At 42.7% G+C, this 16,260-nt stretch overlaps 1 protein-coding gene across 1 annotated transcript in view; it reads right to left on the reverse strand.

Annotated features, from left to right (window-relative positions):
- Positions 1-16,260, reverse strand: part of cacna2d2a (calcium channel, voltage-dependent, alpha 2/delta subunit 2a) — a 667,325-nt gene that overhangs the window by 70,681 nt on the left and 580,384 nt on the right. Inside the window, exons 15-17 of the mRNA XM_028824557.2 lie at positions 10,814-10,903; positions 10,344-10,409; positions 73-147 (exon numbers count right to left, since the gene is read on the reverse strand). Of these exons, the coding sequence (XP_028680390.1) occupies positions 73-147; positions 10,344-10,409; positions 10,814-10,903 (231 nt within the window). The remainder of the gene's footprint in view (positions 1-72; positions 148-10,343; positions 10,410-10,813; positions 10,904-16,260) is intronic.

Raw genomic sequence — 16,260 nt, forward strand, 5'->3', positions numbered from 1 at the left:
GTCTTAGCTGACATGTCCACAGAAGGAACTTATCTTCAGAAACTGAAAGATGAAGTGAGCTCTCTTACGTACATTGTAACGAGGTGTCAGCTTCTTGATGTCGTTCAGAGGGATGTCCACTCCCATCACACCAAGAATGAGCTGGTTCTGCAACGAAAAGAGAATGAGAGAGAGAAAAAAGGCAGTTGAGACCGTGATCGAATTTCACTTCTTTAATAGAGAAGGGTCATTACAGTCACGTGAGCAGAACAGAGTGAAATCCGTACTTGCCTGTGCTTAATCAACATGCAACACAGCATCATGATTAATGAGTGTAACTGCCCTACGTCAAAACATCTGAAATGACTAATTTACCTTGAAACGTCTGCATTCCTTATTTGAACAGCCCCTGAAAACAACGCCTCTCAAAGCGAATATTTTACATGAACAGCACAGCCACACATAGTCAGGTACACCTTTTTAATTGTACATTTTTAGGGGGTTATATAATTGTGCGTCATCCTTTGGGTTTGTATAGCTCCTTCAACGGTGAACCCTACTACTCAGCACAGTTTGGAAAGTCAAACATGTTTTTACTGTTAGAGCTCCACAGTATTTAATAGAGCACAACACTTTGAACCCCACTTCCAGGCACTTTACATGGCGAGGTGATGTTAACTCCAGTTGTGACTTTGGTGAGTACACATACACTTTTGATAAAATCATTACAAATGAAGAAAGAGAATTAGAATCCATTCCCTTAGCCAGCAGAGTATGCTGCCTGCAAGAGTTAGTGGTACAAAGGCTTTATGGCTAATTAGGGGTAAACCATGACAGGACTGGCTTTTTGAAGAGCCCTTGGGTATGCATAGTTATGCCCAGCCAGCCCGACACTGTGGCCTGTGAATGATACAGTCTTGTAGTGCTGTTTTCTCTCTTCCAGCTAGGCAAGCTGTGCCGATGTTGTTTAGGTGAGTGGTGGAATAAAAAAGCAAAAGTCGTTTAAATGTACGCACAGAAGAAGAAAGTCATCAGCGGCTCCTGTGCTCAGTCAAGCATTACAGGCACCGCTGCCAGCTGCCTGAGGCGCCCCTGATCCAAATTCTATTTGATTTAACATGGAGTGTGACCTTTCTCTGCGAATAGCTTTGTGAAATCCACATTGAAACACCTAGCCCCCCCCCCCGCCTACCCAACCCCCATTCCAAACACACCATTCTTTTCTAATTCTAACCTAGAAAACCCCCACAGCTTTTGTTTCACTTCTCATCTAACAATATCCCCACAGGTCACCTGCTTGCCACAACAGCCAGGACACAGCATCCTATCATAATGTAGCAGTAGCAGATGTGACAGGTTTCCAAGCTGGCAAAGGGATGCCAAGGCAGGGTGGGCACCAAATAATTAAAAAGGAATCAAAAATACACTTTCAGTTACCAGGAGAGACAAATAACGCAAATCGGCACAGCCAATGACTTAATAAATAACTTTACAAGGGGTGTGGAACAAAAGTAGATCTGCAGAGGGTACAGGAGGAGGTCGGTCTTGGTCCATTAAATACACCGATGACACCAGGTGAGTCCAAAAAGGGCACCTGAAGTTTAGCGGCTGAGAATGGAAAGAACGAGAAGTTTAGAATGCCTGAGTGCACTCCAAGCAGAAAGCAGGTACCAGTACCTGCAGGGGGTGCTGCGGCTTAACATATCATTCCTTGAGCTGAGAACAGAGTGCCAGGAAGGGGTAGAAACAATCATCTCTCCCAGCCTTGAGTCCTTGAGTCTGGAGTGGAATTGTGCGACATATTTAAAGACTGAGCACGACAGGCTATTTAGTGCACTTCTACTTGTGTTTTCAAAGTCATTATTTCTTTATGGCTTTACTTATTTTTTTAGGTCATCGTGTCCACTAGGTGGAGCTCTATTACACTTTCTATACCAAAAAAATAAACATCCGTACAATATGTCCTCCACGGAAAGATTTTAGTATCAGACATGTAGGACCATAAGGTCACTGATGGCTTTTCACTGCAATAAATGTGTTCATAACAGGACAAACTTGTGGTGGTGTTTCAATGTACAGACATAGAAATGCTCCATAGCTGGTTTTGAGTTATCCCAGAGTGGTGCACACATCATGGAAGTCAATCGTCTGAGTTTCGTTTTTTGGTTAGGACCCCTATGCATTGAGGGGTTTCTAAATAACTTCTTGCTACGAGGGTGTAAACCACAAAGAAGGGCTACAACTGTGAAATTAATTTCCCCTTCGCCTGTAAGGCCAGTCAGCACCCAGTGGTCATTTTAAGGGCAGGCATACACTATGCGGTCTTTCTACTATATGACCGTGAGAGATTGGAAGCCTTCCCACTGTCAAAAGGCTCATTTGTGCTAACGTGCGCTATACCATTTTACTGGTTCATGAACAGTTGGGACCTTTTGAACAAACTTGCAAACTAAACTGCATGGTGAGAACATTGGGCAAAATTTCAAGGGAGCCATGGAATGACACACTGTGAAGAATACATTCAGTAGAGGAATTATCCTTTTGTTTGTTGAAGCTTTATTAAGTGAGGGTGGACCTGAGGCTGGGGATCTGTGCTAGCAATCGGAAGGTTGCTGGTTCAAATCCCGTAAATGCCAGAAGTGATTCCCCTCCACTGGACCCTTGAGCAAGGCCCTTAACCTGCAATTGTTCCGTCCTGGGTATGACATTAACCTGCAAGCAGGTCCTCTAACTTGAGGGTTGGTGGCAGGACTGGCACTCCAGCCTCTGTAAAATAACCTCACACTATTCCAGTGTGGAGCTGAGGTGTCACCCACTGCACTTGGGTTCTAATCTAGGATCCTGAGGTTGTTTGTTGTGTTGGTTGCAGCATTGTGCTGTATCAGTGCAGGCTCCCAACCGCTCCTTCTTTGAGTGTAAACAAAGACAAACGTTCTGCTTAACTGTAAAATGCAATGCAACCTGGAATTTGTAGCTACTGGCCATTATTTTCCCAATATGACCCAATTATGATATGGATGTTTCTCTTGCCACAAAACAACAAGTCTATCTACCTCCCTGTGCATTGACAAACGTTTCATAGCCATGCTTGCAAAAACATAAACACGCAGTCGCTTCCTGATTATTCTATTGTATTGACCCCCTTCTCTTTGAGTCCCACTGCACACCCAGCGAAAATAAATATACAAAAATAAATTGTATTGTATTGTATTACTCAATGGGAATTAAAATGCAGAATTGTCTTATATGTTTTAGCACTGAACCAGGAAAGACAAGATGACTAGGACAGAAAACATGAAAGGACCAGAGCGTTACAACTTAATGTCAGTCCCATCATTCATCTATTCACAATCAAAACCAAAAAACCACAGCAAGCAAAAGTCAAGACCCAGGAAAATCAAGAGTGCAATAACAAACACGCATATGAAGGTTATATTCTTAGAATATCCACAAACTCAAATAGTGACGTATTCAGTGTGGCACAATGAAGACATCAATTGTGTATTTTAAAGACCTTGTTCCATACCAATCGACATAGCATCATGACACTGGGTACACAAAATTGTGATGCCTTGCAAAAACCAAAATGGCGACAAACAAGACACCACATATTTTTAATAACCATAGATGATGTTTGCTGGGAAAGACACCAGCTTTCCCAAAACCCTGCTTTGGATAAATAGTTTCTGAAGATGAGTGGACGAATGGAAATGATTTTTATGTTGAAAATAAATGCAAAAATTAATTTCAGCATCTCATATAAAACATAACGGGAAAAGTACAAAAAATCATCAGCATGCATAATCACAACAGTATGACCCCTCACACCTGACAAATTCTGGCCAACGGTGCCTAAATTATTTTGACAAGCCACCTGGACTGTGTCAAAAAATAATTCATGACTCGCAAGCAGTGACTTCACGAACTTCAATGACTGTCTTGTGATTTTGTGCTAATTTGAAAAACCGGTTGGGAACTCACAAGTTGGGCTATAATTACATGCTATAAAGAATTCACTATTTCAGGAAAATGAATACTGTCTTTTGCATCAGAAACACACACATGCAAATGGAAACTACACACTGCATACTAAACCGGTAAATGTCGAAGCACAGGATGAGTTCTTTTAAACTCAGGATTCCGCCACTGGCTGAATGACAACTAGGGCTTCTTGCTGTGCAGCTGTCAGTGCTGTCATAACCCCGGTAACCACTAGAGGGCATCACCATTAGCCTCGCTTGACTCTCTTGGTGGAAACAAAATGCTTAGTTCTGCAGGTAGCTACTAAAGAGATGGAAAACAAAAAGACACAAAATGTTTCTAAATAAGAGCATCTCAACATGCATTGGATAGGCCTTAGATAACAAGGCTGGAGGATGAGACATTGGTGACACTGAAAGAGGGATGCTTACTGGAAGCTCTTGCACCGTAAGCTACTCTGAAAGGCTGTACACAATCAGTAATTGAATTAAGTAGTCTTCATGTATACAATGGATGGATTTGGCAGAAGCTTCACTAACGGATCTTGTCTATCATGAAACTCAGAGTGAAGGACATTATCAGCTGTGCTCAGAAGTGAACACCCCTGGTTCAGGATGATCAAGCTGTGACGCCCAGGGCACGTACAGCCCATCTATCCTTGACACAGACTTTGCCACACAGCCCACGGTTTATTTGTTTAAACCACAGTCCAGCACAAGCCCATATCACAGGCCTTTTGCCGCCAGTCCTTCCACCTCCACTTCCTCCCAACTCAGTCCATTGAGTGGTGGCGGTTGGCTCCTTTTATAGGACACCCAGAAATACTCCAGGTGCCCAACAAGGTTGTTCATCTGCCACACCCAGAAGTGCTGCCAAATAGGGCCCTGTAAACATCCAGGCGCCCCCTGGATTTTGCTTTTGTCAAAGTTATCACATTTCAGAACTCCACCAAGCTGCAGGACAGCATAGTCAAACCACTTACTACACGAGACACTGCACTGGACCGCAGGCAAACTGTGGAGATAATACAATACGGGAAGAACCACCACTTTTTCAGCTCTAATGGATGAGTGGACAGATGTTACATATCAACTACGAGCCTGAGTGCAGAGTTCTTGTATTTTGGGTTGTTTCATTATGGAAGATTTTTCAGGCCAAAATTAAACACAACCCAATGTGTTGACTGGTCTGAAACGTAATGTAGGATTGCGTTTTAATTTTGCCATGGTTTTATTGTATCATAATTATAAACATATCAACCAACCGTCGATTACATTTCACTGTGTCACACGATTTTCATGTCACTTTAAAATGCAGTACAAAAGCGTGTGCAGTTTCATTCATGTTCATTGATCGCGTATCACAACTAAAAGCAAAGCCAACGCATTGCATTTCCCTTAGCGGTGGCTCGAGTGTATTGTACTTTGATTCGAGACTACACTTTAATCATGCCATAAACAAAAATGTAATTAAATAACCAATCAGTGTCAAACAGTTGGGGGTAATTAATCTTCCATCTTTCATTCAGTTAGTAGGTAAGACGAATGCAAATCACTTGCTTTTCTTTCCTGCCCCCAAGACGGGTGTCCCCCAGAACGACAATAGCCCTATCCACGTAGCACATGAAGCCCCCCCAGCTTTTCTCAAGATCAGTGTCTTAACGTGGTATTTTGAGCGATCAATCATCCTTGAGTGATGTCGTCAGAAGTCGTATACTCCTGGTAGGGCTTGCTATGGTAGCCAGGTCAGAGGTGAGGTCCTGACTACCCAACAAATGGGATGGCTGGTAGTTGGTTACAAAATCTGTACATTTTGGTTTATATTTCCATTATATTTTGTTCAAGACAAAACAACAGATGAGCAAAATTCAGGACACATCAAAGCATGTCCTCTTCCCAGTTGTACCTCACTTTTAAAACAGCTGTTCCAACAAAGAAAGGAAGACATGCTGGTGCCTAAGGCTATTGATTAGTTTATAACCTGGTCATCTGGGACAACAAGTAGCTAAATAATTTTCAGCCTGGGAAAGGAAGACATGGCGATATCTCGGGCAACATCAAAAAAGTTTTATTGTTTGGGAAAACGGACAGTGAATTCATTCATCATATTGACAACCAGCCAATCAGAATATCTAACAATCAACATCTTGCAAAACCCCCGGTAGAATTTTATGATAAATATGCCTTGTCTGAAGAGTGATATAGGAGGGAGGAAGGAGAAGGGATGAAGATGTCAGGAGAAGAGAACAAAGCGACATCAGAAGAGGGCACCGGCAACGTGCAGCCATTTCCATCTGGTCGTCAGAAAAGCATATAATGGACAACTTCGAGTGCTAGATCACAAGCCGCCTATGACATTCATCCTTACTATCTTTACTTTTTCGTAAGCCTTTTCTAAAGACTATATACTGTATATCCAGACTTTACTCTCAGTTCTATTTTCTATTATTCTTTATTCCACAGGTATTATTATTATTCCTGTAATAAATACCATGCTGATTTTAACTTTCTATGCTTTGCCCTAATGTCAAGAGTGATTGAAGTAATAAGGTACATTTCTTTGAGCACCTGGTGCAGCTGGAGATTTGCCATACACTTTGTGCTGCGAGGTTTATTAAGGGCGGAGGGTATGAGCTCCACCCAAAAGTAGGGAACAGGACATAAAGTAAGGCATTCTTCGCTGATAGTCAAGGATGCTGAGACTCTGTATGTTTAAATGTATTCTTGGAGACCAAAAGTAATATTTAGGTCTGAGATATCTTTAAAACATCATAATGTTGTTTGTGCCGATAATAAGTAAGTCTCTTGAAGTGCTGAGACAGTGACAAGTTGTGTTATTCCTAAGGCACTTGTGTGGTTTAAAGTGCTAGAAGTTAACCAGCTGTGTGTGCGTCATTCATGGGCACTGTTGTAGTTAGGGTCTGTGTGTATGTAAGTCTCATGAAGTCCTATGAGAGTGACAAGTTGTGTTATTCATAAGGCACTTGTGTGGTTTTTAAAGTGCTATAGATTAACGAGCTGTGTGTTTGTCATTCATAGGGCACTGTTGAGTTTCTGTGTGTATGCATATAGCTACAGTATGTATGCGTGTGTTAATCTCAAAGTGCAACGGCAGATCAATCCAATAACAAACTGGACACATGTAAGGGGTAAACAGACGATAACACTCCTCATCATCCTGCACATGACTTGCCACATGGAGTCCCGACAGGAAGTGAAGTGGTGTGATTGAGGATTACACATCCTCGATACCATCGATACCAACAACTCCTTTGAGCAGGCTCTTCCTTCCTCGTGAGAGAGATGGACAGCAGACAGACAGCCATGACATATAGTCCCCCAAGAGACTGATGTGTAGTACAACAAAGACATTGAAAAGCCACAAACAGAGCAGAATCCAAATTAGGCATTTATAAACCTCTTGAATCATCATCAGCTTCCTTTAGCAAATTATGACAACAAGAAGAAAGTTCAAGACCTGTATGACAGGGTAAATACTTCTCTTCTGATAGCATATGGTGGCCCAACTCCTTATTAAGGAACTTCATATCGGTGATTCCAGATTCATTCAGAGAGAATATGAAGAAGACATGATGATACAGAACTTATAGAGTCCCTCTTCTTGGTCTGCTGTTGACTTATGCTGCGCTCTGTGTCATACTGATATGTTGACTTTTCTGAGATCAAGAAGGAATGGAAGTCACAAAGTCATCACACTCAGAAGAAAAAGGCCTTCCCAGCACATCTGTCAGTGACACTGTTTCTCAGTCAACACAGTCTGAGCTGAGGCTTGGCAAATGGGCATAAGCCAAGGTTTCACTGTGCTACTAGCCACACAAACACAGAACAGGCATTAGTGCCAGTGCCTGGACTCCACAAAACATGGCATTTGAGTACAAATGCTGGACTAATTCAGGCATTTACTAAACAGAAAAGCTACCTTGCACCTGTTATCATCCACATCATGCCACCCTGCCAGCTATCAGCACCTGTGTACTGCTTTACAGGTACGTTGGTTATCCGCAGACTCGATTGTGCACACACGTGTGCTTGTTATGGGTGGCATTGTGCCCTCCCCTCGCCCTGGGCTACCTGAACAGTTTTTTTTTTTTGACTCAAGGAAAGGCGGCAGTTTTGTTTTGATCGCTGTGTGCCAGACGTTTTATTGAGGATATAAATCCCTTTTCTGAGTTTTCCTGTTCTTTCTCACACTTTCATTTCAGGATTAGCAGACTGCTGCGCTCTGGCACATTTTCTTTATCAGGCACAGCGGGGCCACACTGCTGCTGTTCTCTGTTTAATTAATTAACAAATGCTTCCTTCTAGGACTGTTAGTGTAGTCACTAGATGCTCGGTTTCTTTGGTAAATACATGTTTCTTTAGTTGTATTATTTTGCGAGCCTCTTCATTCCAGTTAGTCTAAAAAAAGAAAAAGACACTGGCAACAGTAGGCAGCAGGTAATGCCAAAGCCCACACAGGACAATATAGCATGTCTGGAATCGAAATACCAGCCTGACATTGTGAACACAACATATAAGAAGGAAGCAATATGTTGGTACAGACACCATCAATGTCTTCTGTCTGAAACTTAATATCTCTGGAGGCTTCAGATGACACAAAACTTGCTAAGTAAGTGAAGCCAATGGAAACTAAAAAACATTTCCCTCAACACACGGGGGCCATGGCACTTGAAGCCACACACAGACAGTGGACTGCTGAGAATTCTGGGAAATACAAGAATGCAGGCTAAGCCACTGTATCTACATTAGTGTTTGGGGCCTCTAGTGCAAAGTTTCTTAAAGTATGGGTCATTTTGACTCACGGGTGACCAATAAGAAACAATGCTCTAGTGGCCAAACACTTTTTTCAATCAGTATTAAGCAAAATTCACTCGTGGTTGTCTCCAGACGTATCTGGCTCAGCAAGACTACTTCTTCACTGCCTGCATCAAGGCCTTAAAGACAGAAATCAACAGACAGCCTGCCTGCTGCATAATGGGAAAGCTCACATTTAGGAGGCTGGTTGGTCACTGTAGTTTAAGTAGCTCTCCTTTAGCTCCACTGGGTGAAATGGTTGTTCCATAGTTCAAAGACCATGAATCAGAGATCCTAATGCTGTGCGTAAAGGACTAACTGCATAAAGAGGCTATCGCCCTGAGCAAATTCCTCAGCATAGACGATAATCTTCATACTTCCTCTCCTACATGTATCACACCTCTGCTCTTCTTCACCGACCATAGCTCTTCTTTGCTAACCTTAACTCCACTTCATTGATCCATCAGGGACGTTCTTAGGCATACACGTAAGGCCCCGACCCGGCCCCGACTTACAATTTATTTATTTATTTTTTTTGTTGTCGGGCTGTGGGCCTGGGGCCCCTGTCATGCCCCTGGCACTGCAGCCGTCTGTGCCAGTCCCAGGAAATTCAGTTCAGTGCATCTCTTAGTCTTAGTAACAATGGTAATTTATTATCCAAATTGCAATCTTCACCTAAATCCCTAATAGTATTGTCACGTTGTTGCAACTTTGCCAAATGCACTATAGCAAACGTTAATTTTAGAGATTCGTTTTGGATTCATTCAGAGAGATCCCCATAAAATCATGAAATATCCCTATACTACCGGCCTTTACCAGATCCAGAACAAAATCAATATATTACCACTCTGCATACACACAAGCGTACATGTAGGCCAACTGGTCTTCTAAGGCCTTTTCCGGATGTTTTATTAGAACACCTTCCTGAGCTCCCCCCATCCGGGGCCTGCACATTTCTGAACCACATAGGGCCCCCAAACTGCTACGAACAGCCCTGGATCCATACTATTCTATGCTGAAGTGTATGTTTTCTCTCTGATGTCTACTCTTCTTCAATGACCCTTGCTCTTCCTAACTGACCTTGGCTCTTCCTTGATAACACTGATTTCTCTTCATTGATCCAAACTCTTCTGTGCTTATTGGAATTTTCCTTTCCGACCCTTGCTCACTTGACATTATGACTTTTGCTCTTGCTCAGCTGACATTAGCTCATCTTCACTGACTTTCACTAGTTCTTTCTTGCTGGCTTTTACTCTTCTTCATGGATCTATACTCTTCTATGCTGATCTGCACTTTCCTTTGTGACCCTTGCTCACTTGACATTATGTCCTTTGCTCTTGCTCAGCGGACATTAGCTCTTCTTCACTGACTTTAGCTCTTTCTTGCTAGCCTTTATTCTTCTTCATGGATCCACATTCTGATCTGCACTTTCCTTTGTGACCCTTACACTTCTTGAATGACATCTGCACTTCCTCTCTGACCTTTGGTCTTTGAAAGCACAGAACTAACAAAGTCTCACACAGACAAAGTCTTTTAAACAGAGAAATTCTTCTTTTCCTCGTAACTTACCTGAGTGTCCCCCTCCATCGTGAGGTTAAACACAGGCATGGTCCCGGATATTACTAATCCCAAGCCCTGCATGATGAACAAAAGAAATTAAGCGCATGTTAACAGCAAGTAAAGACATAATCAGAAGTTTACTAGTATGGCCAAGACATACTACAAAATAAATACAATAAAAAATAAATAATACAAATAAGAGTCGCAGAGGAATTCTGAAGTCAACATTTTGCGGACACACTCGGTTTACAAATGAATGGTCAATCTTGACAATTACACCGTGTAGTCAGGGCTGTAGTGGGTAGCTGAAAAGTTCTTGTTCTCCATCCTGTCATTACACATAGCAAGCTTCATATTGAACAGCGACAGTACTAGACTTGTCTCCTCCATCATACCAGAGTTTCTTGCTTATGAGGGAAGCCCTACAAAGATATCCTTGGAAAATAGTGAAGAACAGAGATCTGAAGGTGGCCACTTACCAAAGCATCCTGGTACACATTGGTCCACTGGACCTGTTTGGCTTTATTGCCTGCTAAGACCATGGGGCGGCTGAGGACATCCAAGTACTCCTGCAGGAAATACACAATGCAAACATTGTTAAAATGAGTGGGATGCAAAAGAATTATAGCATGAGGCTCAAGGTGACCTCAGGTGTCAGCAGTGTGAGGCATCAGCAGAGGGGATGTAAGCTGACAGCAGCCAGGGATGTGTGCCAGGACTAGTAAATGGCACCAGCAAGGGGGGGGTGTGAGGTAACAGATGACGATGGATGGGACAACAGTGCGTAGCTCTAGCAGAGAAGATGTTAGGTGATGGGGGCACCATCTCAATAGGTGAGATACAACAGCAATATAAGGCACCATCAGAGAGTTCGTATGAAGCTGTAGCAAAGCGGGTGTGAGGGGGTGAAGGACTGACAACACAAAATGGAGGACTAGTAGAGTAGGTGCAAAATGAGGGCCCATCTAAGAAAGAAGCAGAGACATGGCGGGAGCAGTCTGAGATACATGAACAAAATGAAAGCAAATCCTTCTTGATTAGAAAACGTGATGAGTACTGTTTAGCACGTCAACGAGGGAATGGGACACGGAGTAGGATTTGGTTTGGAACTCTCAGTCAGATGACAGCTGTGTCTGTGGTCATGGAAGTATGCTGCAAGTGCCCCCTAATCACTAAGATTATGTAAATGAAGTCTATGACTGAAAAATCACTGTAAACTCATGTAATGTGACATGGCCTTAATTAAGGAGTCAGTTCTGTTTTTGCAAAGGAATGTTGTGGTGTGCTCCCCAAGTGAGCATAACTGGATCCCAGAGGCAGCATCAGTTATTGTTTAGAGAAAGGCCTTAAACATTAATTTATAATTACACAAAAAAGGAAACTAAACTGTAGTTGTTTATGATTAACACATGGTAAAACATGGAGATATTGCCTTCCTCAGGTCTGAACCAGGATGCTATTTCATATGCAATCAGAAGTTTAATTCCATCTCCCTTGGAGACAAGACCCCACTGCCACCTGCTGACTGATTCAGGTACTGCACCCCTACTCCCCAAATTCTGATGAATAGCCTTCACAGAGCATCTTCAGTATCAAAAGAAATATAACATCACCTGGCTTAAGTCCTCACTTGCATGCCATGAACTGCACACCCACCATTCCATGCACTTGACGGTAACAGATGGGACGCTGGTCACTCAGAGAAACTACTGCTTCTTGCCTGCGCATGCTGCCTAGAACTGGGGGCTAATTTACCGTTTCTAAATATTTCTTATTTTAAAGAGTGAGAAGCCAAGCTGTGAGCTGATTAGAGAACAAGATAGATTAATTAGCTGGCTTTTCATCGGAGGAATTTTTTTCCCTGTTCTTTTCTCTGCCCAATATTCCTTAAAAAAATGGGGAAAAAAAAGTAGTGAATGAGAGTGCAATCACAAGAGGGGGCTTCACTGCTTCTAATTGCCTCCCTCTGGCCGGCACTGATTGCATTTTCTATGCAAAGTCTTCAGCTCTCAACGTGGGCTCCCCCCCCCCCCCCGCCTCCACCACTACTGCCCAGAGGACGGCCGAGTACGAAGGATGTGAGCTTGTTTCTGTGACTGTGCTAAGCTGCATGTCACCTTCGTTGTGAGCATATACCTGTCAGTCAGTGGATTTGACCAGGATGTGATGTACGCACTGTACATTCCTGTCAGCCTATGAAGATATCAGGCACTGCCAGAGGAGTGTACTGCACACTGGATACGTAAGTCTGACCACTCTGTGGCGGTGCACCAGGCTTTGGGAGTTTACCTGTAATGTGTGTCCACAGCATCCATGCCATATGATGAGTTTTACATGACAGAATACTTGCGGTGTATTCGGAAAGAATTCAGACCCCATTACTTTGTTCACACTTTATTGCGTTGCAGATTTAATTTTAAATGGGAGATTTCACATTTTTCACCCCCCCGTCTACACTCAATTACCCATAATGCCAAAGTCAAAACATTTCTGCAAATGTATTAAAAATAAAAAAAGGAAATCTCTCATTCATGTAAGCATTCAGACCTTAATTCAGTACCATGTAAAAGCCTCTTTACAGCTTCCAGTCTTCTTGAGTAACAACAAAAACATTTATTTCTATAGCACGTTTTCATACAAATGATGAAGCTAATACTGCTTTACAAACGAAAAAAAAATATATAAAAATTAGACAATACTAAGTAACAAAGAATAAAGTAAGGTCCGTTGGCCAGGGAAGACAGAGAATTCAAAACAAAATCTGCAGGGGTTCCAAGGCCACAAGTAAATCTGCAAGCTTTGTTTTGTATGTACGTGCGTATACAGTATGTGTTTGTGACGGGTTTGCATTCTGCTCTGTTAACTTTAAATCCTATCACTAGGAAAATACATGATGTTGGTTAACAATAAGTAAGGAACTGGCTTTTACGTATGTTAAATTGTTTCATACTAGTTATTTTCTTTACGTTGTAACCCAATCTGTATCTTTATAGGTACTTATTAAGTATATCATACCCATAAAATATTTCCACATGCAGTCATTAGTGTTACAAGAAAGTGATGTTAGTTATGTCCTGCTTTTGTTAAAAGAGTATCTTGGAGTTAAAGGACAGGCGGTCCTGCCTTGTGCCCTGTGTTGGCTGGGATTGGCTCCAGCAGACCCCCGTGACCCTGTGTTCGGATTCAGCGGGTTGGAAAATGGATGGATGGATGGTTACTGATAAGACACTTAATGACCTCTGTAAGCAATAAAGCTGATAATATGTTTGCTAACTAAGGGTCACCATAAAGTCACCAGGCATGACCTAACTCTTGTTTGGTATGAACAAAGCAGTTTGACATTGATTTATGGCATGGCAAGAGTTTGGGATTTTCAAGCTATATATTGGGCACTGTGTTAACTGGGTATTCAGGATTTTAGTGTTAAAGTTCTGGTTCACCATTAATGCTAATAAAGATCTCCTTTTGTTAAATTCAAATATCGTGGCTTATTTTTCTTTCACACTTTGGAAGCCTGGATTTGGGCAGTTTCTCCCAGGATTCCTGGCATATCATCTCAAGCTCCATTACATTGGATGGGAAGTGTTAGGTCTTTCCACAGATGTTCTCTGGGGTTTAAGTCTGGACTTTGGCTGGACCACTCAAGGACACTCAGTGAGTTGTTCGAAAGCCACCCCAGCGTCGTCTTGGTTGAATGCTGCAGGTTATTGTGGGGCTGAAAGGTGAACCGTCTTCCGAGTCTGAGGTCCCATGCACTCTGGAGCAGATTTTCTTCATAGACCTCTCTGTATTCAATTGCATTAATCTTTCCCTCAATTCTGACCAATCTCCCTGTCCCAACTGCTGAGAAGCACCCCCACAGCATGATGCTGCCACCACCATGTTTCACCATAGGGATGGTATAAGGCAGGTCATGAGCAGTGCTTGGTCTTCACCAGACACGATGTGTGGAGTTCTACCCAAACTGTTTGTTGGTCTCATTAGACCAGAGAATCTTTTTCCTCATGCTCTCAAAGTCCAAGCTGGCTGCCAAATGCTCTTTTCTCAAGAATTACTCCAGTCTAGATGTCTGATTAACCGAGTTCTGCTGAAATAGTTATCCATCCAACAGGTTCACTCATCTCATGTGAGGACTTTTGAATCTGTGTTAGACTGACCATTGTGTTTGCAGTTACTTCTCTGACCAAAGCCCTTTTTGTCCTGTTATTCAGTTTGGCCTGACGGCTACCTCTAGGAAGAGTGCTGGTGGTTCAAAACATCTTCCATTTCACAATATTTAAGGCCACTATGCTCCTGGGAACATTTAAAACTTTAGAAATGGTTTTATCCCCTTGTCCTGATCTCTGCCTCACCACAATTTCACCGCAGGGGTCCACAGAAAGGCCCTTGGGTTTCATGGCTTGGTTTTTGCCCTGGTGTGCCTTTCTAAGTGGTGTCCACTCAAGTCCGTTTGCCAATCAAATTGTAGACTCATCTCAAGGAGAACAGAAGCAAACAGGACCACCATTCTGAGTGCCACAGCAAAGGGTCGGCATGCTTTATGAAGGAGAGATTTCACCTTTTCATTTTTAATAAATTTGCAAACCTTTCTGAAAACATGTTTTCGTTTTTTCGTTAAGGGTTATTGAGTGCAGATTGATGGGCAAAAATGGCACATGTATCATTTAAAATGAAATCAGTAACAATAAAGTGTGCCGAAAGTGAAGATTTCTGAATACTTCCTGACTCCACTGTAAATGTGTTTATCAGTGCCTGTCACTCTTGGCCCATAAATCTATTTGCGGCTGTATGTACGTACGAGGTCTGTCCAGGAAAAGTCCAACTATTGTTAATATAACGAGAACGGTTTGCGCGGCTTCGATGTAACCTGGCAGCCAAGGAGCGTGGAATGGAATGCACATGAGTGAACAATGAGGACTTCGCTGGACTAGTCAGTACTGTTTGGATATCACATCTAAAATGACCAAGCGAGTAGAGCAACAAATCTGCATCAAATTAAGCTTGAACATTCATCCACAGAAACTTTTCGAATGATTCGGAAAGCTTTCGGGGACAAAGCAATGAGTGGCGAAACATCAAATCACCCAGGTGACTTAGAACCCCCTACAGCTCAGATTTGGCGCCCTATGACTTCTGGCTTTTCCCAAAACTAAAGTCACCTTTGAAAGGGAAGAGATTTCAGACTGTCGATGAGATTCAGGAGGCAGCTGATGGCGATTCCAACAAAGGATTTTGCAGAGTGTTTTGAACAGTAGAAGAGACCCTGGGAGAACTGTGTGAGCCCCCAAGGTGCCTACTTTGAAGGGGAGTGAGGTGTGAGTGACCTATGTACAATGTTTCTTGTATCTTATTCAATAAATGTATCAATTTTTTTCATTTTACATGGCTGGATACTTTCCGGACAGACCTTGTGTAAGTCACTGCCTAGTTACACCCAACTCTCAGTCTGAGCAAACCAGTTTCCATATCACTCACTCCATTACTCTACCGTATGTGCGTATGTGTGAGAGACATGTGCGTACGCTCTAGCTGCCATGATGTGTTTTCCTCAGTTGTAAGCTGCATGTGGGTTCATGTATGTGGATATCAGTTAAAGAATATCGGTGCTAGCTGACTGAGGTCTTCAGGTCTGACCTCTGTACAACTGATAGTATTGACCTATGAGCCTATAAAACTCTTTGTGCATGTATGTGTAGAGCTGGCATGTCTATATGGTGTCCAGTGGTGAACTGGTGCCCAGTCCAGGGTAGGTTCCCGTCTGGCACCCAGCATTGCTAGAATAGGCACCGGCTCCCTGTTATCCTACACAGGATAAATGGGTTAGAAACTGGATTAAAAGATGGATGTATATAGACTGCATATGTTGTAGAACTCTGGGGACCTGGGTTCACTTCCCGGGTCCTCCCTGCGTGGAGTTTGCATGTTC

This window comes from Erpetoichthys calabaricus, chromosome 18 (assembly GCF_900747795.2).
Source record: "Erpetoichthys calabaricus chromosome 18, fErpCal1.3, whole genome shotgun sequence".
NCBI classification, from domain to species: domain Eukaryota; kingdom Metazoa; phylum Chordata; class Cladistia; order Polypteriformes; family Polypteridae; genus Erpetoichthys; species Erpetoichthys calabaricus.